The sequence below is a fragment of the Varanus komodoensis genome, unplaced genomic scaffold, assembly GCF_004798865.1.
Source record: "Varanus komodoensis strain SLA01 unplaced genomic scaffold, ASM479886v1 scaffold163, whole genome shotgun sequence".
Taxonomy (NCBI): domain Eukaryota; kingdom Metazoa; phylum Chordata; class Lepidosauria; order Squamata; family Varanidae; genus Varanus; species Varanus komodoensis.
Window position 1 is genome coordinate 99,601 of NW_025335480.1, and position 26,686 is coordinate 126,286.

At 58.8% G+C, this 26,686-nt stretch overlaps 1 protein-coding gene across 1 annotated transcript; it reads left to right on the forward strand.

Annotated features, from left to right (window-relative positions):
• Positions 1-7,997: 7,997 nt before the first annotated feature.
• On the forward strand, positions 7,998-12,738 carry LOC123021456 (the record flags this gene model as incomplete). Its single annotated transcript, XM_044426174.1, is given in 2 exon segments — positions 7,998-9,435; positions 9,437-12,738. Coding segments are annotated over 2 exon segments (4,740 nt in total), but the record flags the coding sequence as incomplete, so codon positions are not given.
• Positions 12,739-26,686: the final 13,948 nt, after the last annotated feature.

The following is a 26,686-nucleotide window of genomic DNA, read 5'->3' on the forward strand; positions in this document are numbered from 1 at the left end:
CCTCTTTCAGCGTTGTCCCTCCTTGCAGGCCTCCGTTTCTGACCGTACCGACCGCATTTCGACGGTTGGGGGCCCGCCCAAAGGCCGGGATTTCCCGGCCCCACTCTGACAGATGGCCAAAAGTTTCCCCGAACAGAGGGTGACAAGCGCAACTAGTCCTTTTGAGGCGCTGTCCCTCCGCGCAGGCCTCCGTTTCCGCCCGTTCCGAGCGCTTTCCGACAGTCAGAAACCCGCACGGAAGCCGCAATTGCCCATCCCCACCCTGATAGACAGGCAAAAGTTGCCCCGAAAAGAGGGCCATGCAGACTCATCTAGGCATCTTGGAGACGCTGTCCCTCGCGCAGGCCTCTGTTTCCTCCCGTTCCGAGCGCATTCTGACTATCAGAGACATGCCCGGAGGCCGCGACGTCCGGTCCCCAACCTGACAGAGGGGCAAAAGTTGCCCCGAAAACAGGGCCACGCGAGACACCTAGCCTCTTTGAAACGCAGTCCCTCCAAGCAGGCCTCCGTTTCCGCCTGTTCCGAGAGCGTTCCGACGGTCGGAGTCCCGCCCAGAGGCCGCGATTTCCCGGCCCCACCCTCAGAGATGGGCAAGACTTGCCCTGAAAAGAAGCCGACACGGACACACCTAGTCCTCTTAGAGACGCTGTCCCTCCGCGCAGCTGTCCGTTTCTGCCCGTACCGACCGCGTTTCCATGATCGGAGTCTTGCCCGAAGGCCGGGTTTCCTGGCCCCACCCTGACAGAGGGCCAAAAGTTGCCCCGAAAACAGGGGGATGCGTGGGCACCTAGTCCACTTTGAGACACTTTCCCTCGCGCAGGCCTCCGTTTTCGCCCGTTCCGAGAGCGTTCTGACGGTCGGAGGCACGCCTGGAGATCGCGATTTCCCGGCCCCAAACTCACAGATTGGCAAAAGTTACCCGAAAGGAGGGCGACGTGTGAGCCCCTAGTTTTCGTTGAGAAGCTGTCCCTCCACGCAGGCCTCCATTTCTGCCCGTTCCGAGTGCGTTCCTACGGTCAGAGGCCTGCCCGTATTCCGCGATTCCCTGGCCCCACCCTGACAGAGGGGCAAAAGTTGCCCTGAATACAGGTTGACGTGGGGACACCTAGTCCTCTTTGAGACGTTGTCCCGCCGCGCAGGCCTCCCTTTCTGCCCATACCGAGCACGTTCCGACGGTCGGAGTCCCACCCAGGGGCTGCAATTTCCCGGCACAACCCTGATGGATGGGCAAGACTTGCCCCGAAAATAGGGCGACGCGGACATACCTAGACCTCTTTGAGACGCTGTCCCTTCGCGCAGGCCTCCATTTCCGCCCATTCCGAGGGCGTTCCGACAGGCGGAGGCCCGCTCAGGGGCTGCAATTTCCCGGCCCCACTCTGACAGAGGGGCTAAAGGAGCCCCGAAAAGAGGGCCACGGGGACACACCTAGTCCTCTTTGAGATGCTGTCCCTCGCCCAGGCCTCCGCTTCCACCTGTTCCGAGCGCGTTCCGACGGTCGGAGGCCCGCCCCGAGGCCGAGATTTCCCGGCCCCACCCTGACAGAGGGCAAAAAGTTACCCCGAAAAAAGGGTGACGCGGATACACCTAGTCCTCTTTGAGAAGCTGTCCCTCCGCGCCGGCCTCCGCTTCCGCCCGTTTCGGAGCGTATTCAGACAGTCGGAAGCCTGCCCGGAGGCAGAGATTTACCAGCCCCATGCTGACAGTGGGGCTAATGTTGTCCCGAAAACAGGGGGATGCACGCGCACCTAGTGCTCTTGGAGACGCTGTCCCTCCGCGCATGTCTCCGTTTCTACCCATTCCGAGCGTGTTCCGACGGTAGGAGGACCGCCTGGAGGCTAAGATTTCCCGTTTCCACCCTGACAGATGGCCAGAAGTTGCCCCGAAAAGAGGGTAACTCGGACACAACTAGTCCCCTTTGAGACGCTGTCCCTCAGCGCACAAATCAGTGTCCGCCGTTCCGAGTGCATTCCTACGGTGGGAGGCCCGCCCAGAAGCCCAGACAGCGGCGCAAAAGTTGCCCCGAAAAAAAGGGCCACACTGACACACCTAGCATTCTTTGAGACGCTGTCCCTCACACAGGCCTCCAAATCCACCAGTTCCGATCACGTTCCGACGGTCGGAGGCCCACCCGGAGGCAGCGAATTCCCGGCTCCTCCCTCACAGTGGGGCTAATATTGCCCCGAAAACAAGGGGAAGTGCGCGCACCCAGTCCTCTTGGAGACGCAGTGCCTCCGCGCAGGCCTCCGTTTCCGCCCATTCCGAGCGCGTTCCGAAGGTTGGAGGCCCGCCCGGAGGCCACGATTTCCCGATACCACCCTGACAGAGGGACAAAAGTTGCCCCGAAAAGAGGGTGACGCGGACGCACCTAGTCCTCTTTGAGATGTTGTCCGTCCACGCAGGCCACCTTTTTAGCCCTTTCCGAGCACGTTCCCACGGTCTGAGGCCCGCCCGGAGGCCGGGATTTCCCGGCCGCACCCTGACAGAGGGCCAAAAGTTGCCCCGAAAAGAGGGCCACGCGGACACACCTAGACCTCTTTGAGACGCTGTCCTTCAACGCAGGCCACCTTTTTAGCCCTTTCCGAGCACGTTCCCACGGTCTGAGGCCCGCCCGGAGGCCGGAATTTCCCGGCCGCACCCTGACAGAGAGGCAAAAGTTGCCCAGAAAACAGGGCGAAGCGCGCGCACCTTGTCGTCTTTGAGACACTGTCCTTCGCGCAGGCCTCCGTTTCTGCCCGTTCCAAGTGCATTCCGATGGTCGGAGGCTTGCACAGAGGTGGCGATTTCCCGTCCCCACCATGACAGTGGGGCAAACTTTGTCCGAAAACAGGGGGATGCGCGTCCACCTAGTCTTTTTGGAGACGCTGTCCCTTCGCGCAGGCCTCCGTTTCCACCATTCCAACCACGTTCCGACGGTCGGAGGCCCACCCAAAGGCCGCGATTTACCTGCCCCACCCTTACAGAGGGGCAAAAGTTGCCCCGAATAGAGGGCCACGTGGACCCACCTAGTCCTCTTTCAGACGCTGTCCCTCTGCGCAGGCCTCCATTTCTGCCAGTTCCGAGCGCGTTCCAACGATCGGAGGCCCGCCCGGGGGCCGCGATTTCCCGTCCCCACTCTGACAGAGGGGCAAAAGTTGCCCCGAAAAGGGGGCCAGGAGGACACAGCTAGTCTACTTTGTGATGGTGTCCCTCCGCGCAGGACTCCGTTTCCGCCATTTCCGACCCTGTTGCACGTTCGGATGCAGACCTGGAGGCTGCGATTTCCCGTCCCCACCCTGACAGAGGGGCAAAAGCTCCCCTGAAAAGAGGGCCACGTGGACACACCTAGTCATCCATTAGATGCTGTCCCTCCACACAGGCCTCCGTTTCTGCTCGTTCCGAGAGCGTTCCTACGGTCGGAGTCCTGCTCAGAGGCTGTGATTTCCCAGCCCCACCCTGACAGTAGAGCAAGTTTTGCCCCGAAAAGAGGGCGACACGGAGATACCTAATTCTCTTTGAGACGCTGTCCCTCCACGCAGTCCTCCGTTTCCGCCCATTCCGAGTGCGTTCCGACGGTCGGAGGCCCGACCGGAGGCTGCGATTTCCTGGTCCCACCGTGACAGAGGGGCAAATGTTGCGGCGAATACAGGGCGACGCGGATAAACCTAGTCCTATTTGAGACGCTGTCCCTCCGCGCAGGCCCTCGTTTCCGCCAATTCCGAGCGTATTCTGACGGTCGGAGGCTCGCACGGGGGCCGCGATTTCCTGGCCCCACTCTGACAGAGGGGCAAAAGTTGCCCCAAAAAGAGGGCCACGCGGACTCACTTAGTCTTCTTTGAGACGCTGTCCCTCCGTGCAGGCCTCAGTTTCTGCCTTTACCGACCGCATTTCTAAGATAAGAGGCCCACCGAAGGCTGCGATTTCGAGGCCCCACGCTGACAGAGAGGAAAAATTTGTGCCGAATAGAGGGAGAAGCAGACACACCTAGTCCTCTTTGACACGGTGTCCCACCGTGCAGGCCTCCATTACCGCCCATTCCGAGCACGTTCCGAAGGTGGGAGGACCGCCCGAAGGCCACGATTTCCTAACCCCATGCTGTCAGAGAGGCAAAAGTGGCCCGAAAAAAGGGCGTGCGCACACATAATCCTGTTGGGTACGCTGTCCCTACGCACAGGCCTCAGTTTCCGCCATTTCCGATCGCGTTCCGACATTCAGAGGACCGCCCAGTGCCTGGGAGTTCCCAGCTCTACCCTGACAGAGGGGCAAAAATTACCCCGAAAACAGGGCGACCCGCGCAGACCTAGTCATATTTGAGACGCTGTCCCTCCATGCAGACCTCCGTTTCCGCCCGTTCCAAGTGCGTTCCGACATTTGGAGGCCCGCCCGGAGGTTGCGGTTTCCTGGCCCCACCCTTACAGATGGGCAAAAGTTGCCTCGAAAACAGGGCGACATGCGAACGTAGTCCTCTTTGAGACGCTGTCCCTCTGCGCAGGCCTCCGTTTCCACACGTACCGAGTGCATTCCCACGGTCGGAGGCCCACTCGTAGCTCAGAATTTCCCAGCTCCACCCTGACAGAGGGGCAAAAGTTACCCCGAAAACAGCGCGAGGCACGCGCACCTAGTCCTCTTTGCGACACTGTCCCTCCACGCAGGACTCCGTTCTCGCCCCTTCCGAGCACGTTCCGACGGCGTAGGCCCCCCCGGAGGCCAGGATTTCCCGTGTCCACCGTGACAGATTGGCAAAAGTTGCATTGAAAAGAGGGCGACGCATGAACGTAGTCCTCTTTGAGACGCTTTCCCTCCACGCAGGGATCCATTTCCTCCTCTTCCGAGAGCATTCCGATGGTCGGAGGCCCGCCCGGAGCCCAGGATTTCCCAGCCCCACCCTGACAGAGGGCAAAACTTCCCTGAAAAGAGGGCGACGCAGACACACCTTGTCCTCTTTTAGACGCTGTCCCTCCACGCAGGCCTCTGTTTCCGCCCGTTCTGAGCACGTTCCGACTGTCGGAGGCCCGCCCGAAGGCCGGGATTTCCAGGCCACATGGTGACAGTGAGGCAAAAGTTTCCCGGAAAGACGGATGATGCGCGCGCCTAATCCCGTTGGAGATGCCTTCCCTACGTGCAGGCCTCCATTTCCACCCGTTCTGAGCGCATTCTGACGGTACAAGGCCCGCCCAAAGTCCGGGATTTCCCGGCCCCACGCTGACAGAGGGGCAAAAGTTGCCTTGAAAAGAGGTCGACACGGACACACCTAATCCTCTTTGAGACGCTGTCCCTCCGCGCAGGACTCCATTTCCGCCCTTTCCAAACGCGTTTCAATGGTCGGAGGCCCGCCCAGCAGCCGTGATTTCCCAGCCCCACCCTGACAGTGGGGCAAAAGTACCCCCGAAAACAGGGCAACGTGCGCGAACCTAGTGTTCATTTATACGCTGTCCCTCCGCTCAGGCCTCCATTTCCCCCCCTTCCGAGCGCGTTCCGACGGTCGGATGCCCGCACGAAGGCAAGGATTTCCCGGCCCCACCCTCACTAAGGGGCAAAAGTTGCCCGGAAGAAAGGGTGACACACGCACCTAATCCTGTTGTAGACGCTGTCCCTCCACGCAGGCTACTTTTTCCGCCCGTTCCGAGCACATCGGGACGGTCGGAGGTCCACCCGGAGGCCGCGATTTCCCGGCCCTACCCTGACAGAGGGCCAAAAGTTTCCTGAAAAGAGGGTGACACGGACACATAGTACTCTTTTGGACACTGTTCCTCTGCCCAGGTCTCCGTTTCCGCCCATTCCGAGCACGTTCCAACAGTCGGAGGCCCACCTGAAGGCCGGAATTTCCCGGCCCCACCCTGACAGAGGGGCAAAAGTTGCTTCGAAAAGAGGGTGATGCGCGCATGTAGTCCTCTTTCAGACATTTGAACTCCGCGCAGGCCTCCGTTTCTGCTGGTCCCGAGCGCTTCCTACAGTCGGAGGCACACCTGGAGGCCACTATTTCCCGGCCCCACCCTGACATAGGGGCAAAAGTTGCCTGAAAAGAGGGCGACGCGCGCACCTACTCCTGTTTCAGATGCTGTCCCTCCGAGCAGAGGTCCGTTTCCGTGCATTCCGAGCGTGCTCTGACGGTCGGAGGCCTGCCCGGAGCCTTGGATTTCCCGGCTGCACCCTGACAGAGGGGCAAAATTTAACCTGAAAACAGGGCGACGCGCGCGAACATTGTCTTCTTTGAGACGCTGTCCCTCTGCGCAGGCCTCCGTTTTCGCCAGTTGTATGCGCATTCCGGCTTTTGGAGGCCCGCCTGGATGCCGCGATTTCCCGGCCCTACCCTGACAGAGGGGCAAAAGTTCCCAGGAAAACAGGGTGACGTGAGCACACCTAGTCCTCCTTGACACTTTGTCCCTAGCGCAGGCCTGTGTTTCCGCCCATTCTGAGAGCGTTCCAACTTTCGGAGGAACGCCCGGAAGCCGCGATTTCCCTGCCCACAATGACAGATGGGCAAAAGTTGCCTGAAAAGAGGGCAACACGGACACACCTACTCCTCTTTGAGACGCTGTCCCTCCACGCAGGCCACCGCTTCCGCCCGTTCTGAATGTGGTCCGACGGTCGGAGGCCCGTCTGGAGGCCAGGATTTCCCGGCTCCACCGTGACAGAGGGGGAAATGTTGCCTCGAAAAGAGGGCGACGCGCGCACCTAGTCCTCTTTGAGATGCTGTCTCTCTGAGCAGAGGTCCGTTTCCGCCCGTTCTGAGCGCGCTCCGCTGGTCGGAGGCCTGCCCGGAGCCTGGAATTTCCCGGCTGCACCCTGACAGAGGGGCAAATGTTACCCTGAAAACAGGGCAACGCGCGCTCACCTTGTCCTATTTGAGACGCTTTCCCTCTGCGCAGGCCTCCATTTCTGCCAGTTCTATGCGCATTCCGGCTGTCGGAGTCCCACCTGGAGGCCGCGATTTCCCGGCCCCACCCTGACAGAGGGGCAAAAGTTTCCCCGAAAAGGGGGCGACGCGGACAAACCTGGTTCTCTTTGAGATGGTGTCCCTCCAGGCAGGCCTCCGTTTCTGCCCATACCGAGCACGTTCCAACGGTCAGAGGCCCGCCCGGAGGCCGCGATTTCCCGGCCCCACCCTGACAGAGGGACAGAAGTTACTGTGGTAACCCCCCTTATAATCAAACATGCAGCCAGGGCATGCCTCGTCACGAATAAAGAAAGCATAATCAGGGTGTCCTGTTCACGTGAGCAAGAACAGGAACCTGCAACGAATGTGCACACTACGCAAGGATGAGTACAAAGCAGACCACGCTCAAGCATAACCGCCAGCGTCACGCCCTTGTAACCTCGCTTGCTTGCCTTAGCATGGGAAAGGTGCAAAATGTGCAAATGTAACTCAGGGGGGTTCCCCATTGTCCGCTGTCATTCATGCACCTGCATAGCTGTAAAAGAGTATAAAATTAGCTGCATTCGTGTGCCCGGTACCACACTCTCACGAGTGCATGGTCCCTTCTGGCAGGTAAATAAATCTCTCGGTAATTCCAACCAGTCTCGTCTCATCTGTAAAATCGCTCCACAACATTTGGAGGCCCCAGCGAGATTAGAGACCACCGGTCTTGCCTCCCCGACACCGGGAACGAGCATCTTGTGCCTCTACCCCGGGTCGGTGGGACGTCTGACTGGCCGAGAGAGAAATTACCGGTAAGTGCGCACGGCGGTTACCCGCCATCTGTTCTGAATATCTGCAGATCCGGTATTGGAAAGAAAAGCCTGCTGGACGCAGTGCAAAGGCTACTTCCCGGTCGGGGGCGAGACGTCGCTTCCGGCCTCAGTTCCTGTTTAGGTTGTGCATCTGTTTAGATCGTCCGTCTTGTCTGTCTTGTTGCCGTCTATTGTCTGTATTGTCTGTCTTGTTGATGTTTGTCGTCTGTTCTATTGGTCTGTCACTTGAGTAATCTTTTTCCTCAGGACTGGAAAATGGGGCAGGGCCAGTCTGTCCCGACCACCCCCCTGCAATGTCTTCTGAATAACTTTTCTGATTTCTTTAAAAGGGCTTCAGGATTCGGGGTCCCCGTCAAGCCAGGAACCCTCCGGACCCTTTGTGAATTAGAGTGGACCACTTTTGATGTAGGATGGCCTGCAGTGGGCTCTTTTGATTTGATCTTGATTAGGAACGTTGAGGCTGTGATCCTTGGGAATCCCGGACACCCAGATCAGATTCCGTATATAGAAACATGGCTGGACATCGCGAAGGCGAAACCCGGTTACATTAAACGATGTCAACGGAAACTCCCAGGATCCACATGCCCTTCTCTCCTTACGGTGAAAAAGGGAGGAGAACCCTGCGTCAGGTTGCCCCTCACCCCATCCACGAAACCCCGCATCCTCACGGATGATCCTACGGGGCCGGAAGATACCCTGGACACTTGGACACAACCAACGCCCTATGCCCCGAGTTCCCAGGCTTCCGGGAGCCTGCCCCACACTACCCCCAGCCCGGCCCGAACGCGGAGTGGACTTCCATATGGCCTCCGCCCATCTGTCCCTCCGAAGTCTACTCTGCCCTTGCCATCCTCTGGCCACGGGGACAGACGGGTGTCGTCGGCCTCCCCCGATCCCGGCCCTGAGCCCGCCACTCTATTGCCCCTCCGGGAGCTTGCCCCCGCACAGGGGACGGGACGCCCATTCATGGTTTATGTCCCTTTCTCCACAAGTGACCTGTATAACTGGAAGCTACAGAATCCTCCTTTCTCTGAAAAACCTCAAGGTTTAATCTCGTTGTTAGAGATGATTTTTCACACCAACCGCCCTACTTGGGACGACTGCCAGCAACTCTTGCAGGTTCTTTTTACTTCCGAGGAGCGCGATCGGATTCACCTCGAGGCTCGGAAGCAGATTTTTGGCACAGGTGGTCAACCCACCACTGACCCGGTTATTCTGGAAACGAGCCTCCCAGCCCAACGACCCAACTGTGATCCGAATACGGTTGCTGGGGAGGGAGCTCTGACCCGGTACCGCCAACTTCTTCTCCAGGGCCTCCGTGGCGCAGCGCGGAAACCGACTAATTTGTCTAAAGTAAGTGAGATAGTTCAGAGCCCCCGGGAATCCCCCGCAGCTTTCTTGGAACGCCTACTTGAGGCATATAGGCAATACACACCTATAGACCCACGAGCGCCTGAAAACGCGCGGGCAATTAACATAGCCTTTGTTACACAATCAGCACCAGACATTAGGAAAAAGATTCAAAAGCTAGACAGGTTCGAAGGGAAAAACCTCAGTGAACTAGTTGAGATAGCTCAGAAGGTTTTTAATAATCGTGAGGATCCAGAAGTTGCAGGCACGAAGAAATTAACCAAAGTCGTCTTGGCGACCATGCAGGAAACTAGCGATAGGAATCGGGGGGCTCCTCGGAAGGGGGGTCGCCCCCGCCTAGAAAAAGATCAATGCGCCTACTGCAAGGAGAGGGGCCACTGGAAAAGCGAGTGTCCCCCACAAGAAGAAAATGAACCAAAAAGAAAAGAGTCTCCTCACCCTTGAGGAAGACTGAAGGGGCCAGGGCTCTGTCAATTTAGGCCCCCAAGAGCCCTTGGTAACCTTAACTGTGGGGGACCGCCTGACTACCTTCCTGGTAGATACCGGGGCAGCCCACTCGGTTCTCCGGGAGGGGGTTGGCCGTCTTACTGAAGAAAAGACTCAGATCATAGGGGCAACGGGACGACCCAGGGCGTACCCTTGGACTTCAGCTCGAGTGACTGATCTGGGAAAAGGGACTATAACTCATTCATTCTTGGCGATCCCCGAATGCCCCTTCCCCCTCCTGAGGCGAGACCTCTTAAGGAAACTGCGGGCCTCGGTGTCGTTCCAAGAGCACGGCACCCACCTCAGCCTAGGGTCTCCGCAGCCTGCTGCCCTTCTGCTCACTGTGCCCTTGCAAGACGAGTATCTCTTCTTCGAAAGTCAGGTGCCAGAAAGCCCTTCTGAGGCTTTAAAAGAACTCCAAAAAGAAGTTCAAGGAGTTTGGGCCGAAAACAACCCTCCTGGTCTGGCGGCTCATCAGCCACCCGTCGTGGTACAGGTCAGTAGTTCGGCTACCCCATTCCGGAAACCCCAATACCCCATTCCAGCCAGGGCGAAGATAGGAATACGTAAGCATATACAGAGGCTGTTGGAAGCAGGAATTTTAGTACCCTGCAGGTCACCATGGAACACCCCGTTGTTACCGGTCAAAAAGCCCGGCACCGAAGACTACCGGCCAGTTCAGGACTTACGTGAGGTAAACGCCCTGGTAGAGACTGTCCACCCAACTGTCCCAAACCCTTACACACTACTCAGCCAGCTGCCACCAGATCGGGAATGGTACTCAGTCTTGGACTTAAAAGACGCCTTCTTTTGCATACCGCTGGCCCCGGTGAGCCAGCCTCTCTTTGCCTTTGAGTGGACGGATCTGGACCAGGGGTTCTTGGGTCAACTTACGTGGACCAGGCTGCCGCAGGGGTTTAAGAACTCCCCTACCCTCTTTGATGAAGCTCTAAGTAGAGACCTTTCCCCTTTTTGGGAAAACCATTCCGAGGTTACCCTTTTGCAATATGTGGATGACTTGCTCTTGGCGGCAGAGTCCGCGCCTGCATGCCTGCAGGCGACTAGAGACCTCCTGGCCGCCCTGGGCTCCATGGGATATCGGGTTTCAATAAAGAAGGCACAGAACTGCAGTCAGAGGGTGACTTATTTGGGATACGATCTTAGCGGGGGAAAGCGGACACTGTCAGCCAGCCGAGTCCGAGCAATCCAGAATATTCCCACGCCCACGACTAAACGACAAGTCAGAGAATTCCTGGGCACGGTAGGGTACTGCCGGCTGTGGATCCCCGGCTTTGCCGAGATAGCGAAACCCCTCTACACCAGCACGGGAGGAAAGGGTGACTCCCTAATGTGGACTGAGGTTGAGCAATCGGTGTTTCAGGATCTTAAAAAGGCTATTACCACGGCCCCCGCTCTGGCCCTACCCGATCTTAAGAAAACCTTCGAACTTTTTGTGGCTGAGGCTTGAGGTATAGCAAAAGGAGTTCTAACCCAGACCTTAGGCCCATGGAGGCAGCCGGTTGCGTATTTGTCAAATCGACTAGACCCAGTGGCGGCAGGGTGGCCCACTTGCATGAGAGCAATTGCCGCGACAGCGGTGCTGGTGAAAGAGGTCAAGAAACTGACACTGGGCCAGGACCTCCAAGTCATTGGGGCGCTCGCCGTGGAAACCCTCCTCCGAAGTCCACCGGATCGATGGATCTCCAATGCCCGAGTGACTCAATACCAGGTACTTTTATTGGACCCCCTGCGGGTCACTTTTTCCAGGGCAGCGGTCCTTAATCCGGGGACCCTACTACCAGACGATCAACACGAGAGTCCCACACATGATTGTGCTGAGATCCTCGACTCCCTGACCGGCACCAGATCAGACCTGACGGACGTCCCGCTAGGGCAGCCAGCCCTCAATTTGTTTACAGACGGGAGCAGTTTCGTCAAGGACGGGAATCGCTTTGCGGGAGCAGCAGTGGTCACCAGCTCTGAGGTAATATGGGCACAGGCTCTGAGGCATGGCACCTCAGCACAAAAGGCAGAACTTGTCGCCCTGACACAGGCACTCCGATGGGGGAAGGGAAAAGCTCTCAACATTTATACGGACAGCCGATACGCTTTCGCCACGGCTCATGTCCATGGAGCATTGTATAAGGAACGAGGGCTGCTAACCTCTGGAGGGAAGGACATTAAGCATGCAAACGAGATTATGTCTCTCTTAGAAGCCCTCTGGCTGCCTGAACGAATAGCTATAAGCCATTGCCCTGGGCATCAACGGGACGGCTCGGCGGTCTCGGAGGGAAATAACTTCGCTGATAGAACCGCAAAGGAGGCCGCCCCGAGACCAGTAGGGCCCCTCGAAATTCTCCCGGTTCAGATGCTGCCCCGGGCTCTCCCAGACCGACCGACCTACTCGAAGGAGGATATCGAGAGGGGCAAGGAATTGCGGTGCTCTGAGACTGAGACGGGATGGCTGAAGCATCCCTATGGAAGAATCTTTCTCCCCCAAGCACTTGGACGAGATCTTCTTCTACAGACCCATCGAGCCACACACTTGGGAACGGCCCGACTCTGTCAGCTATTTAGACCTCATTTCTACCTGCCCGGACTTTCAGCTCTGGCCTAGTCCATAACCTCCGGGTGCGCCTCCTGCGCGCAAGTTAACGCTGGCCCCAGCCGGCCTCCCACCACCCCGGGCGTCCACCATTGTGGATCCCAGCCGGGAGAACACTGGGAAATAGACTTCACTGAGGTAAAACCCACCCGAGGTAGGTACCGCTATTTACTGGTCTTCATCGACACCCATTCCGGGTGGGTGGAAGCGTTCCCAACGAAGGGAGAGACAGCCCTGATTGTGGCCCGGACTCTCCTGCATCAAATTCTACCAAGATTCGGGGTACCCCTAGCTCTAGGTTCAGATAATGGTCCGGCGTTCATCGCCCAAACTTCCAAATTGGTAGCCAAAGCTCTGGGGATTGATTGGAAACTGCATTGTGTGTATAGGCCGCAGAGCTCAGGACAGGTAGAGAGGATGAATAGAACGCTAAAGGAAACCTTAACAAAATACACTCTTGAAGTTGGCGGCCCCTGGACAGACCTCCTTCCGTTTGCCCTCCTACGCACGCGATGCTCCCCTTATAAGGACGGTTTCACCCCCTTCGAAATCATGTTCGGGCAAGCGCCTCCCCTGCTACCCCGCCTGGCAGAGGAGACGCGCACCGAGTTGTCTAACCACAACTTGCTTGAGTCCTTGCAGGCCCTCGATCGCGTCCGGCACGATATTCGCCGACAGGTTCAGTCCAACAAAGGCGGGACTGCTAAGGCTCCGGACCCCGCGCCCGACCCTCCCCCACGCGTAAACCCGGGAGATTGGGTCTGGCTAAAGAACTTTCACCCTGTCACCCTAAGTGCCCGGTGGCTAGGACCCTTCCAGGTGATCCTCTCCACTCCCACGGCGGTTAGACTGGCCGAAAAACCCCACTGGTTCCACGTAACACAGATAAAGCCTGCCTCGCCGGCCCTCTTGGAACAATGGACGGTACATCAAACCGGAGATCCTCTGCGAGTCAAGTTAAAAAGAGTCTCCCCCCCCTCTTCCCAGCAGCCCTCCTGATTCTTCTCACCCGCCCAGTAGGCTGTCCCCTCCCAAACCCACACCAGCCACTCACCATGGAATGGACATTGCAGACTGATTGGCAGACCTCCCCACCAGTAGCGACCGTCCTGACTCACACCCACGATACCTCCCCGGACTTCCGCATAGACCTCTGCCAACTCCTTCCGCCCTGATGGGCCAAGCCAGGCATCTGGGGTTTTGGATGCGGAAGTGATATCTGGGAAAGGGGACTGTCGGAGAAGGAATATTATGGCTGTCCATCGGATGGGAGCTCCGATTGCGGTGACGCGCCCAACTTCTACTGCGCACGATGGGATTGCGAGACTTTCGCTACCTGGTTGGAAGGCCAAAATAGGGATCCATGGCTCGCAGTGAAAAGGGTGCCGGCCGGTCAGGCGGGGACCGGCAGACAAAACCCCCTGAGCCTCAAGATCAAGCGAGGCGGAGAAGATTCTTGGGTAAAAGGTAAAACCTGGGGCCTGCGCTTGAATCTGTATGGTCCGGATCCGGGCATACTTCTCACGATTCGGAAACGGGTTATCTCACGACCTTGGGGCCCGGTGGGACCCAACCAGGCCCTCCTTCACCCTCAGATAGAGCCCCCCGCCCCCACTCAGCGCATCCCTGACCCTCACACACATCGTGCTCCAGCCCGGGCTGCTAGTCGACCATCATCCAGCCGCTCAGTTGCATTAGTGAGCGCAGTTTTTGCAGTCCTCAACGGAACCAACCCAAACATTACCGAGACATGTTGGTTATGCCTGAGTCCCCAGCCACCTTTTTATAATGGAGTAGGAGTGAATGTCTCTTTTTCCAACTTTGCTAATATCTCCTACTCGGAAAATTATGGGAGTAGTATACCACCCCTCTATAACATTAGAAGAGTTCTCAGGTCAAGGAACCTGTGTCACGGGCCCCGGTGGACCCCGCAAGGATCCACGATGTGCGGCCACCTTGCTCCTCACCCCCACAGCCCACCCCTACCTCCTGGCAGCCCCGAATGGGACTCTTTTCGCTTGCCGATCCGGCCTCACCCCGTGCATTTCCTCCACCCTTTTTCTAACCCCCCGCAGTCCTGCGGCTGCGCAAGCTCCCCAGCCGGATCTTTGTATTCTGACTATAGTACTCCCGAAGGTTTTTCTCGCCAATGGAGAGATGAACCCCGCGGCTGCTTCCCTGGACTCACATGTCCGGCGCGCTGTACCTCTCCTAGCTCCTCTTTTAACTGGGCTGGGCATCGCAGGCTCCGCGGCTGTCGGGGCTGGAGCTTTGATAAAAGGCAGCCAGGACATACTCCACCTCTCTGAACAAGTCAATAAAGACTTGCAAGAGCTTCACGGCTCCATCAAATTTTTAGAGGAATCCCTTGACTCCCTCACCGAGGTGGCCCTCCAAAACAGGAGGGGATTAGATTTACTTTTGCTAAAACAAGGCAGTTTATGTGCTGCCTTGGATGAGAAGTGCTGCTTCTATGCAAATCACTCAGGCATCATCCGTAACAGCCTAGACTTAGTCAAAGCCCGCCTGGAGGACGGGGAAAGGCGCCGCAAGGAGGGTTCCAACTGGTATCAGCGCCTCTTCAACTGGTCCCCCTGGTCGACCAGCCTGCTCTCTTCCCTTGCAGGACCCTTTTTAGGGTTGTTATTTTTCTGTGCTTTTGGCCCCCTCCTGCTCCGTTGGATTACCCGCCTTGTCAAGCAGCGCATTGACGCTGTGAGAATACTGGCACTTCAGACCAGAGCCAGGGTGTGGGCTGAAAGCAGCATCCGTTAGCAGCTCGCTGACTCGATGATTCGATTCCCCAAGAAGACCAGTAGGGAATGTGGTAACCCCCCTTATAATCAAACATGCAGCCAGGGCATGCCTCGTCACGGGTAAAAGAAAGCATGATCAGGGTGTCCTGTTCGCATGAACAAGAACAGGAACCCGCAACGAATGTGCACGCTACGCAAGGATGAGAACAAAGCAGACCACGCTCAAGCATAACCGCCAGCGTCACGCCCTTGAAACCTCGCTTGCTTGCCTTAGCATGGGAAAGGTGCAAAATGTGCAAATGTAACTCAGGGGGGTTCCCCATTGTCCGCTGTCATTCATGCACCTGCATAGCTGTAAAAGAGTATAAAATTAACTGCATTCGTGTGCCCGGTACCACACTCTCACGAGTGCATGGTCCCTGCCAGCAGGTAAATAAATCTCTCGGTAATTCCAACCAGTCTCTGGTCACGTCTGTAAAATCGCTCCACAACAGTTACCCCGAAAACAGGGCCACGCGCGTGCACCTAGTCTTCTTTGAGACGCTGTCCCCCTTTTTCTCCCGTTCCGAGCGCGTTCCGACGGTCAGAGGCCCGCCCGGATCCCGGGATTTCCCGGTTCCACCCTGACAGAGGGACAAAAGTTACCCTGAAAACAGGGTGACGCGAGCTCACCTAGTCCTGTTTGAGGCACTGTCCCTCTACGCAGGCCTCCGTTTCTTCCCGTACCGAGCTCTTTCCGACGGTTGGTGGCCCATCTGGAGGCCAGGATTTCCTGGTTCCACCATGACAGAGGGCCAAAAGTTGCCTGAAAAGAGGGAAACACGGACACACCTATTCCTCTTGGAGGCGCTGTCCCTCCGCGCATGCCTCCATTTCCACCTGTTCCGATCGCGTTCCGACGATCGGAGGCTCGCCCGGAGGCCGGGATTTCCCGGGTCCACCGTGACAGATGGGCAAAAGTTACTTCCAAAAGAGAGCGACATGTGCGCACCTAGTCCTCTTTGAGACGCTGTCCCTCCGCGCAGGCGTCCGTTTCCGCCCCTTCCGAGCACGGTCCTACAGTCGGAGGACCGACCGGCGGCCACGATTTCCCTTCCCCACCCTGATAGAGGGGCAAAAGGTACCACGAAACAGGGCGACAAAAGCGCACCTAGTCCTCTTTGAGACGCTATCCTTCCGCACAGGCCTCCGTTTCCCCCAGTTCCAAGCGCGTTCCAACGGTCGGAGGCCCGCCCGGAGGCTAGGATTTCCTGGCCCCACCCTGACAGTGGTGCAAAAGTTGCCCGAAAAAAAGGGCGACGTGCGCACTAATCCTGTTGTAGATGCTGTCCCTCCACGCAGGCATCTGTTTCCTCCTGTTCCGAGCGCATTGGGATGTTCAGAGGTCGGCCCGGGGACCGGGATTTCCCAGCACCACAATGAGAGAGGGGCAAAAGTTACCCCAAAAAATGGCGACGCGCGCGCACATAGTCCTCTTTGAGACGCTGTCCCTCCATGCAGGACTGCGTTTCCGCCCCTTCCGAGCGCGTTCCGACGGTCGTAGGCCCGTCTGGAGACCAGTATTTCCCGGCTCCACCGTGACAGAGGGGCAAAAGTTACCTTGAAAATAGGGCGACGCCCGCACATAGATTTTTTTGAGAGGTTGTCCCCCTGCGCAGGCCTCCATTTCTGCCTGTTCCGAGTGCGTTCCTACATTCAGAAGCCCGCCCAGAGGCCGTAATTTCCAGACCCCACCCTGACAGAGGGCCAAAAGTTGCGGGAAAAGAGGGCGACACGGACATACCTAGTCCTCTTTGAGACTCTGTCCCTGAATGCAGGGATCCGTTTCCACCTGTTCCGAGTGCGTTCCGACGATCGGAGTCTCGCCCGAAGGCTGGGATTTCCCGGCTCCACCATGAAAGATGGGCAAAAGTTTCCCCGAAAGGAGGGTGACGCGGACACACCTAGTCCTCTTTGAGACGGTGTCCCTCCACGCAGGGCTCCATTTCTGCCCATACCGATTGCGTTCCGACAGTCGGACGCCCGCCCGAAGGCCAGGATTTCCAGCCCCACACTGACAGAGAGGCAAAAGTTGCTGGGAAAAAAGGGCGACGCGCGCAACTAATCCTGTTGGAGATGTTGTCCCTACGCACAGGCCTTCCTTTACGCCCCTTCCGAGCGCGTTCCGACGGTCGTAGGCCCGTCTGGAGACCAGGATTTCCCGGCTCCACCGTGACAGAGGGGCAAAAGTTACCTTGAAAATAGGGCGACGCCCGCACATAGATTTTTTTGAGAGGTTGTCCCCCTGCGCAGGCCTCCATTTCTGCCTGTTCCGAGTGCGTTCCTACATTCAGAAGCCCGCCCAGAGGCCGTAATTTCCAGACCCCACCCTGACAGAGGGCCAAAAGTTGCGGGAAAAGAGGGCGACACGGACATACCTAGTCCTCTTTGAGACTCTGTCCCTGAATGCAGGGATCCGTTTCCACCTGTTCCGAGTGCGTTCCGACGATCGGAGTCTCGCCCGAAGGCTGGGATTTCCCGGCTCCACCATGAAAGATGGGCAAAAGTTTCCCCGAAAGGAGGGTGACGCGGACACACCTAGTCCTCTTTGAGACGGTGTCCCTCCACGCAGGGCTCCATTTCTGCCCATACCGATTGCGTTCCGACAGTCGGACGCCCGCCCGAAGGCCAGGATTTCCAGCCCCACACTGACAGAGAGGCAAAAGTTGCTGGGAAAAAAGGGCGACGCGCGCAACTAATCCTGTTGGAGATGTTGTCCCTACGCACAGGCCTTCCTTTACGCCCCTTCCGAGCGAGTTCTGACGGTCGTAGGCCCGTCTGGAGACCAGGATTTCCTGGCTTCACCGTGACAGAGGGGCAAAAGTAGCCTCGAAAAGAGAAGGATGCGTGCACGTAGTCCTCTTTGAGACGCTCTCCCTCAGCGCAGGCCTCCGTTTCTGCCCCTTCTGAGCACGAACCTACTGTTGGAAGCCGGCCCAGAGGCCGCGATTTCCCGGCCCTACCCTGACAGAAGGGCAAAATTTGCCCGGAAAAAAGGGCGACGCGTGCACCTAATCCTGCTGGAGATGCTGTCCGTCCACGCAGGCCTCCGTTTCCACCCGTTTTGAGCACGTTCCGACGGTCGGAGGTCTGCCGGAGGCCGGGATATCCCGGCCCCATGCTGACAAAGGGGCAAATGTTGCCTCGCAAAGAGACGGCACGTGCACGTAGTCCTCTTTGAGACGCCGTCCCTCTGCGCAGGCCTCAGTTTCCGCCCTTTCCAAGTGCATTCGGACGGTCGGAGGCCCGCCCGGAGGCTGGGATTACCCGGCCCCACGCTCATAGAGGGGCAAATGTAGCCTCGAAAAGAGAAGGATGCGTGCACGTAGTCCTCTTTGAGACGCTCTCCCTCAGCGCAGGCATCCGTTTCTGCCCCTACCGAGCGCGTTCCGACGGTCGGAGGCCCGCCCAAAGGCCGGGATTTTCCAGCCCTCGCAGACAGAGAGGCAAAAGTTGCCCAGAAAAAAGGGCGACACGCGCAGCTAATCCTGTTAGAGACACAGTCCCTACGTGCAGGACTCCGTTTCCGCCCGTTCTGAGCATGGTCCGATGGTCAGAGGCCAGTCTGGAGGCCAGGATTTCCCAGCTTCCCCTTGACAGAGGGGCAAAATTTGCCTCAAAATGAGGGCGATGCCCTCACGTAGTCCTCTTTGAGACGCTGTCCCTCCGCGCAGGGCTCCGTTTATGCCCGTTCCGTGCACGTTCCTACAGTCGGAGGACCGCCCAGAGGTGATGATTTCCTGGGCACACGCTGACAGAGAGGCAAAAGTTACCCTGAAAATAGGCTGACGCGCACGCCTAGTCCTCTGTGAGACGCTGTCCCTCTGTGCAGTCCTGCGTTTCCACCCGTTCTGAGCGTGTTCCTACTGTCGGAGGCCCGCGCGGAGGCCGAGATTTCCCTGCCGCACACTGACAGAGGAGCAAAAGGTACCCCAAAAATAGGGCAATGCAGGGGCACCTAGTCCTCTTTGAGACGCTGTCCCTCTGCGCAGGCATCCGTTTCTGCCCCTACCGAGGGTGTTCCGACGGTCGGAGGCCTGCCCGAAGGCTGGGTTTTCCCGACCCCACGCTGACAGAGAGGGAAATGTTACCCGGAAAAAAGGGCGACGCGCGCACCTAATCCTGTTGGAGACGCTGTCCCTACACGCAGGCCTCCGTTTCTGCCTAACCCGAGCACTACCTACAGTTGGAGGCCCGCCCAGAGGCCACGATTTCGCCGCCCCACCCTGACAGAGGTGCAAAAGTTTCCTGAAAAGTGGGCGACACGGAAACACCTAGTCCTCTTTGAGACGATTTCCCTCTGCGCAGGCCTCCGTTTTCGCCCGCTCGGAGCATGTTCTGACGGTCGGAGGCCCGCCCGAAGGCTGGGATTTCCGGCCCCACGCTGACAGAGGGGCAAAAGGTGCCTCGAAAGGAGGGCGAAGAATGCATTTAGTCCTCTTTGAGACGCTGTCCCTCCGTGCAGGCCTCCGTTTCCGCAAATTCTAAGCGCGTTCCGACCGTCGGAGGCCCGCCCGGATGCCGCGATTTCCCAGCCCCACACTGAGAGAAAGGCAAAAGTTACCCCGAAAACAGGTGACGCACGCGCACTTAGTCCTCTTTGAGACGCTCTCCCTCTGCGCATGCCACCGTTTCCGCCTGTTCCAAGCGAGTTCCGACGGTCGGATTCCCGCCCTGAGGCTGCGATTTCCCTGCCCCACCCTTGCAGAGGGGCAAAAGTTGCCCCGAAAAAATGGCGACGCACGCACCTAATCCTGTTGGAGATGCTGTCCCTACGCGCAGGCCTCCATTTCTGCCCATTCCGGTCGCATTCCTACAGTCGGAGGACCGCACAGAGGCCGTGATTTCCCGGCCCCACCATGATAGAGGGCCAAAAGTTGCCTGAAAAGAGGGTGTCATGGACACACCTAGTCCTCTTTGAGACTCTGTCCCTCCGCGCAGGACTCCGTTTCCACCCAATCCGAGCGCGTTCCGACGGTCGGAGGCCCGCCCGGAGCCCCTGATTTCCCGGCTCCACCCTGACAGAGAGACAAAAATTAACCTGAAAAGAGGGCGACGTGCGGGATCCTAGTCCTCTTTGAGATGCTGTCCCTCCACGCAGGCCTCCGTTTCCACCCGTACCGAGCGCGTCCCGACGGTTGGCAGCAATCCTGAAGGCCGGGATTTCCAGGCCCCACGCTGACAGAGAGGCAAAAGTTGCCCGGAAAAAAGGGCGACGTGCTCACCTTATCCTGTTGGAGCCGCTGTCCCTCCAGGCAGGCCTCCGTTTCCATCCCTTCCGAGCAAGTTCCGAGGGTCGTAGGCCCGTGTGGAGGACAGGATTTCCTGGCTCCACCATGACAGAGGGGCAAGCGTTGCCACAAAAAAGGGCGACGTGCGCAATTGGTCCTCTTTGAGACGCTGTCCCTCCGCGCAGGGCTCCGTTTCTGCCCGTTCCGAGCATGTTCCGACGGTCGGAGGCCCGCCCAGAGGCGACGATTTCCTGGCCCACACTGACAGAGAGGCAAAAGTTACCCCGAAAATAGGGTGATGCGCGCACCTAGTCCTCTTTGAGACGCTGTCCCTCCGCGCAGGCCTCCGTTTCCGCCCGTTCCATGCGCATTCCTTTTGTCGGAGGACCGCCCGGAGGCGGCGATTTTCCGGCTCCACCCTGACAGAGGGGCAAAGATTGCCCAGAGAAAAGGGCGACGTGCACACTTAATCCTGTTGGAGATGCTGTCCCAACGCGCAGACCTCCGTTTCTGCCCGTTCTGGGCGCGGTCCGACGGTCGGAGGACCTTCTAGAGGCCAGGATTTCCCTGCTCTACCATGACTCAGGGGAAATATTTCCCTCGAAAAGAGGGCGAAGCGCACATAGTCCTCTTTAATACCCTGTCCCTCTGCGCATGCCTCCGGTCCTGCCCGTTCTGAGTGCGTTCCGACGGTCGGAGGCCCTCCCGGAGACCACGATTTCCTGGCACACCCTGACAGAGGGGCAAAAATTGCCTGAAAAGAGGGCGTTGCGTGCGCACCTAGTCCTCTTTGAGATGCTGTCCCTCCACGCAGGCCTCCGTTTCCGCCCTTCCGATCATGATCCGACGATTGGAGGCTCGCCCGGAGGCCGGGATTACCCGGCTCCACCGTGACCGATGGGCAAAAGTTGCCTCAAAAAGAGGGTGAGGGGCGCACGTATTCCCCTTTGAGACGCGGTCCTTCCACGCAGGCCTCCATTTCCGCCCGTTCCAAGTGCGTTCCGAGGCTCGGAGGCCTGCCAGAGTCCGGGATTTCCCGGTTCCACCATGACAGAGGGGAAAAAGTTACCCCGAAAACAGGGCGACGTGCGCGCACCTAGTCCTCTTTGAGACGCTTTCACACCGCGCAGGGCTCCTTTTCCGCTGCTTTCAAGCACGTTCAGACGGTCGGAGGCCCGCACAGAGGCCACGATTTCCCGGCCCCACCGTGACAGAGGGGCAAAAATTGCCCCGAAAGAGGGCGACGCGGACACAGCTAGTCCTCTTTGAAACGCTATCCCTCCACGCAAGCCTCCATTTCCACCCGTTCCGAGTGCGTTCCAAGGCTCGGAGGCCTGCCCAGAGCCCAGGATTTCCCAGTTCCACCATGACAGAGGGGCAAAAGTTACCCCAAAAACAGGGCAATGCGCACGCACCTAATCATTTTGGAGACGCTGTCCCTACGTGCAGGCCTCCGTTTCCACCCATTCCGAGTGCTTCCTGCAGTCGGAGGTCCGCCCGAAGGCCGCGATTTCCCGGCCCCACCCTGAGAGAGGTCCAAAAGTTGCCTGAAAAGAGGGCGACACAGACACATTTAGTCCTCTTTCAGACGCTGTCCCTCCATTCAGGCCTCCGTTTCTGCCCGTTCCTATCTCGTTCCGACAATCGGAGGCTCTCCTGGAGGCCGGTATTTCCCGGCTCCACCGTGACAGATGGGCAAATGTTGCCTCGAAAATAAGGCGACGGGCGCACGTAGTCCTCCTTGAGAAGCTGTCCCTCCGCGCAGGCCTCCTCTTCCGCCAGTTACGAGCGCGTTCCTACAGTCGGAGGCCTGCTGGAGGCCGCGATTTCCCGGCCCCATCCTGACAGAGGAGCAAAAGCTGCCCGGAAAAAAGGGCAAGGCGCGCACCTAATCTTCTTGCAGACGCCTCCGTTTATGCCCGTTCCGAGCGCCATCCTACAGTCGGAGTCCCGCCTGGAGGCCGCGATTTCCCGGCCCCACCCTGACAGAGGGGCAAAAGAAACCCCGAAACAGGGTGATGCGCGCGCACCTAGTCCTCTTTGAGACGCTGTCCCTCCACGCAGGCCTCCGTTACCACACGTTCCGAGCGTGTTCCAACAGTCGGAGGACCGCCCAGAGGCCGGGATCTCCCGGCCCCAGATTGACAAAGGGGCAAAAGCTGCTTCGAAAAGAGGGCCAAGCGCGCACTTAGTCCTCTTTGAGACGCTGTCCCTCCGAGCAGGCCTCAGTTTCCGCCCGTTCCATGCGCATTCCTTTTGTCGGAGGACCACCCGAGGCGGCGATTTCCCGGCCCCAACCCTGACAGATGGCAAAAAGTTCACTGTAAAAGGGCAACACGGACACACCTAGTCCTCTTTGAGACGCAGTCCCTCCGCTCAGGCTTCCGTTTCCGCCCCTTCCAAGCGCTTTCCGACAGTCGGAGGCCGGCCTGGAGGCCGCGATTTTCCCAGGCCCACCCTGACAGAGGTTGAAAAGTTGCCTGAAAAAATGGCGACATGGACATACCTAGTCCTCTTTGAGACGTTGTCCCTCTGCGCTGGCCTCCATTAACGCCCCTTCCGGGTGCGTTCCAACGTTCGGAGGTCCGCCCGACGGCCGGGATTTCCCGGCCCCACGCTGAAAGAGAAACATAAGTTGCCCGGAAAAAAGGGCGCCGCGCGCAACTAATCCTGTTGGAGACGATGTCCCTCCGCACAGGCCTCCGTTTCCACCCGTTCCAAGTGCGTTCCGACAGTCGGAGTCCCGTCTGGAGGCCAGGATTTCCCGGCTTCACCATGTCAGAGGGGCAAAAGTTGCCCCGAAATGAGGGCGACGCGGACACACCCAGTCCTCTTTGAGACGCTGTCCCTCCGCACAGGCCTCTGTTTCTGCCTGTTCCGAGCACGTTCCATCGGTCGGAGGACTGCCGTAAGGTCGCGATTTCCCGGCCCACCCTTACAGCGGGGCAAAAGTTGCCCCGAAAAGAAGCCATGCACGCGCACTTACTCCTCCTTGAGACGCTGTCCCTCCACGCAGCTCTCCGTTTGTGCCTGTTCTGAGTGCGTCCCGATGGTCGGAGGCCCTCCCGGAGGCCGCGATTTCCCGGCCCCACTCTGACAGAGGGGCAAAAGTTGCTCCGTAAAGAGGGCCACACGGACACACCTGGTTCGCTTGGAGACGCAGTCCCTCGCGCAGGCCTCTGTTTCCACCCATTCCGAGCGCGTTTCGACAGTCGGAGACACCCCCGGAGGCCGCGATTTCCTGGCCCTACGCTGACAGGGGGACAAAAGTTGCCCTGGAAAGAGGGTGACGCGCGTCCAGCTAGTACTCTTGGAGATGCTGTCCCTCCGTGCAGGGCTCCGCATCCACCCATTCCGAGTGCGTTCTGATGGTCGGAGGCTTGCCCAGAGGCCGCGATTTCCTGCATCCACCCTGACAGAGGGGCAAAAGGTTCTCCGAAGAGAGGGCCACGCGGACACACCCAGTCCTCTTTGAGACGCTGTCCCTCGCGCAGGCCTCCATTTCCGCTTGTTCTGAGCATGTTCCGACGGTTGGACGTACTCCCGGAGGCCGTGATTTACCGGCCACACTCTGACAGAGGGGAAAAAGCTGCCCCAAAAAGAGGGTGATGCGGACACACCTAGTCCTATTAGAGATGCTGTCCCTCCGCGCAGGCCTCCGTTTCTGCCCATTCCGAGAGGGTTCTGACTGTTGGAGACCCACCCGGAGGCCCTGATTACCCGGCCCCACCCTGACAGAGGGGCAAATGTAGCCCCGAAAACAGTGGGACGAGCGCGCACCTTGTCCTCTTGGGTACGCTGTCCCTCCGCGCAGGGCTCCGTTTCCACAGGTTCCGAGCGCATTCCGACGGTCGGAGGCTTGCCTGGAGGCCGCGATTTTCCGGCCCCACACTGTCAGTGGGGCTAAAGTTGTCCCTAAAACGGGGGGATGTGCGCGCGCTTAGTCCTCTTGGAGACGCTGTCCCTCCGCGCATGCCTCCGTTTCCACGCATACCGAGCGCGTTCCGAAGGTCGGAGGACCGCCCGGAGGCAGCGATTTCCTGTCTCCACCCTGACAGAGGGCCAGCAGTTGCCCCTAAAAGAGGGTGACTCAGACACACCAAGTCCCCTTTGAGACGCTGTCCCTCCGTGCAGGAATCCGTGTCCACCGTTCCGAGTGCGTTCCGATGGTCGGAGGCCCGCCAGGAGGCCACGAATTCCCGGCCCCACCCTGATATTGTGGCTAAAGTTACCCCGAAAACAAGGGTAAATGCACGCACCCAGTCCTCTTGGAGACGCTGTCCCTCCGTGCAGGCCTCCGTTTCCGCCCGTTCTGAGAGCGTTGCGATGGTCAGAGGCCTGCCCAGAGGCCGCGATTTACCGGCCCCACCCTTACAGAGGGGCAAAAGTTGCCCCGAATAGAAGGCCACGTGGACACACCTAGTCCTCTTTCAGACGCTGTCCCTCCGCGAAGGCCTCAATTTTCGCCAGTTCCGAGCACGTTCCGACGATCAGAGGCCCACCCAGGGGCCGCGATTTCCCGGCCCCACCCTGACAGAGGTCCAAATGTTGCCCCGAAATGAGGGCCACGCTTACACACATAGTCCTCTTTGAGACGCTGCCCCTCGCACAGGCCTCCGCTTCCGCCCGTTCCGAGCACGTTCTGATGGTCGGAGGCCCGCCCGGAGGCCGCGATTTCCCGGCCCCACCCTAACAGAGGCCCAACAGTTCCCCGAAAGAGGGGAATGTGCGCGCACCTAGTTCCCTTGGAGACGCTGTCCCTTTGTGGGGGCCTCCGTTTCTGCCAATACCGAGTGCGTTACGACTGTCGGAGGCCAGCCCAAAGGCCAGAATTTCCCGGCCCCACCCTGACAGAGAGCCAAAATTTGCCCGGAAAACAGGGCGAAGTGAGCTCAACTTGTCCTCTTTGGACACTGTCCTTCCACGCAGGCCTCCGTTTCTGCCCATTTCGAACGCGTTCCCACGGTCTGAGGTCTGCCCGGAAGCCGGGATTTCTAGGCTCCACCCTGACAGTGGGGCAAAAGTTGCCCCGAAAAGAGGGCCACACGGACACACCTGGTTACCTTGGAGACGCAGTGCCTCGCGCAGGCCTCCGTTTCCTCCCATTCCGAGCGCGTTCCGACAGTCGGAGACCTGCCCTGAGGCCGCGACTTCCCGGCTCCACCCTGAAACAGGGGCAAAAGTTGCCCGGAAAACAGGGAGATGCACGCACCTAGTCACCTTTGAGATGCTGTTCCTCCACGCACGCCTCCGTTTCCGCCCGTTCCGAGCGCGTTCCGACAGTCGGAGACCTGCCCGGGGGCCACAATTTCCCGGCCCCACTCTGACAGAGGGGCAAAAGGTGTCCTGAAAAGAGGGCCACGTGGACACAGCTAGTCCTCTTTGAGATGCTGTCCCCCGCCCACGTCTCCGCTTCAGCCCGTTCCGAACGCGTTGCGACGGTCAGAGGCCCGCCCGGAGGCCGAGATTTCCTGGCCCCACTCTGACAGAGGGTGAAAAGTTACCCCGAAAACAGGGTGGCGCGGATACTCCTGGTCCTCTTTGAGACGCTGACCCTCCGCCCCGGCCTCTGCTTACGCCCGTTTCGGAGCATGTTCAGACAGTCGGAAGCCCACCCGGATGCAGAGATATACTGGCCCCATGCTGACAGTGGGGCTAAAGTTGTCCTGAAAACAGGGGGATGCGTGCGCACCTAGTCCTCCTGGAGACGCTGTCCCTCCGCGCATGTCAACGTTTCCACCCATTCCGAGCGCGTTCCGACGGTAGGAGGACCGCCCAGAGGCTGCGATTTTCGGGTTCCACCCTGACAGACGGCCAGCAGTTGCCCCATAAAGAGGGTGACTCGGACACACCTAGTTCCCTTTGAGACGCTGTCCCTCCGCGCAAAAATCAGTGTTCGCCGTTCCGGGCGCGTTCCGACGGTCGGAGGCCTGCCCAGAGGCCGCGATTTCCTGGCTCCACCCTGACAGAGGGGCAAAAGTTGATGCGAAAAGAGGGCCACGTGGACCCACCCAGTCCTCTTTGAGATGCTGTCCCTCGCGCAGGCCTCCATTTCAGCCCGTTCCGAGCACGTTCCGACGGTCGGAGGCCCGCCTGGAGGCTGTGATTTCCCAACCCCACCCTGACAGAGGGCCAAAAGTTGCCCCGAAAAGAGGGTGACGCGGACACACCTAGTTCTCTTTGAGACGCTGTCCCTTGCCCACACCTCTGTTTCCGCCCATTCCAAGCATGTTCCGATGGTCGGAGACCCGCCCGGAGGCCGCGATATTCTGGCCCCACCCTGACTGTGTTGCCAAAGTTGCCCCGAAAAGAGGTTTATGCGGACACACCTAGTCCTCTTTGAGACGCTGTCCCTCGCCCAGGCCTCCACTTCCGCCCATTCTGAGCACGTTCCAACAGTCGGAGGCCCTCCCGGAGGCCAAGATTTCCCGGCCCGACTCTGACAGAGGGCAAAAAGTTACCCCGAAAAGAGGGAGACGTGGATACACCTAGTTCTCTTTGAGACGCGGTCACTCCGTGCAGGCCTCCGC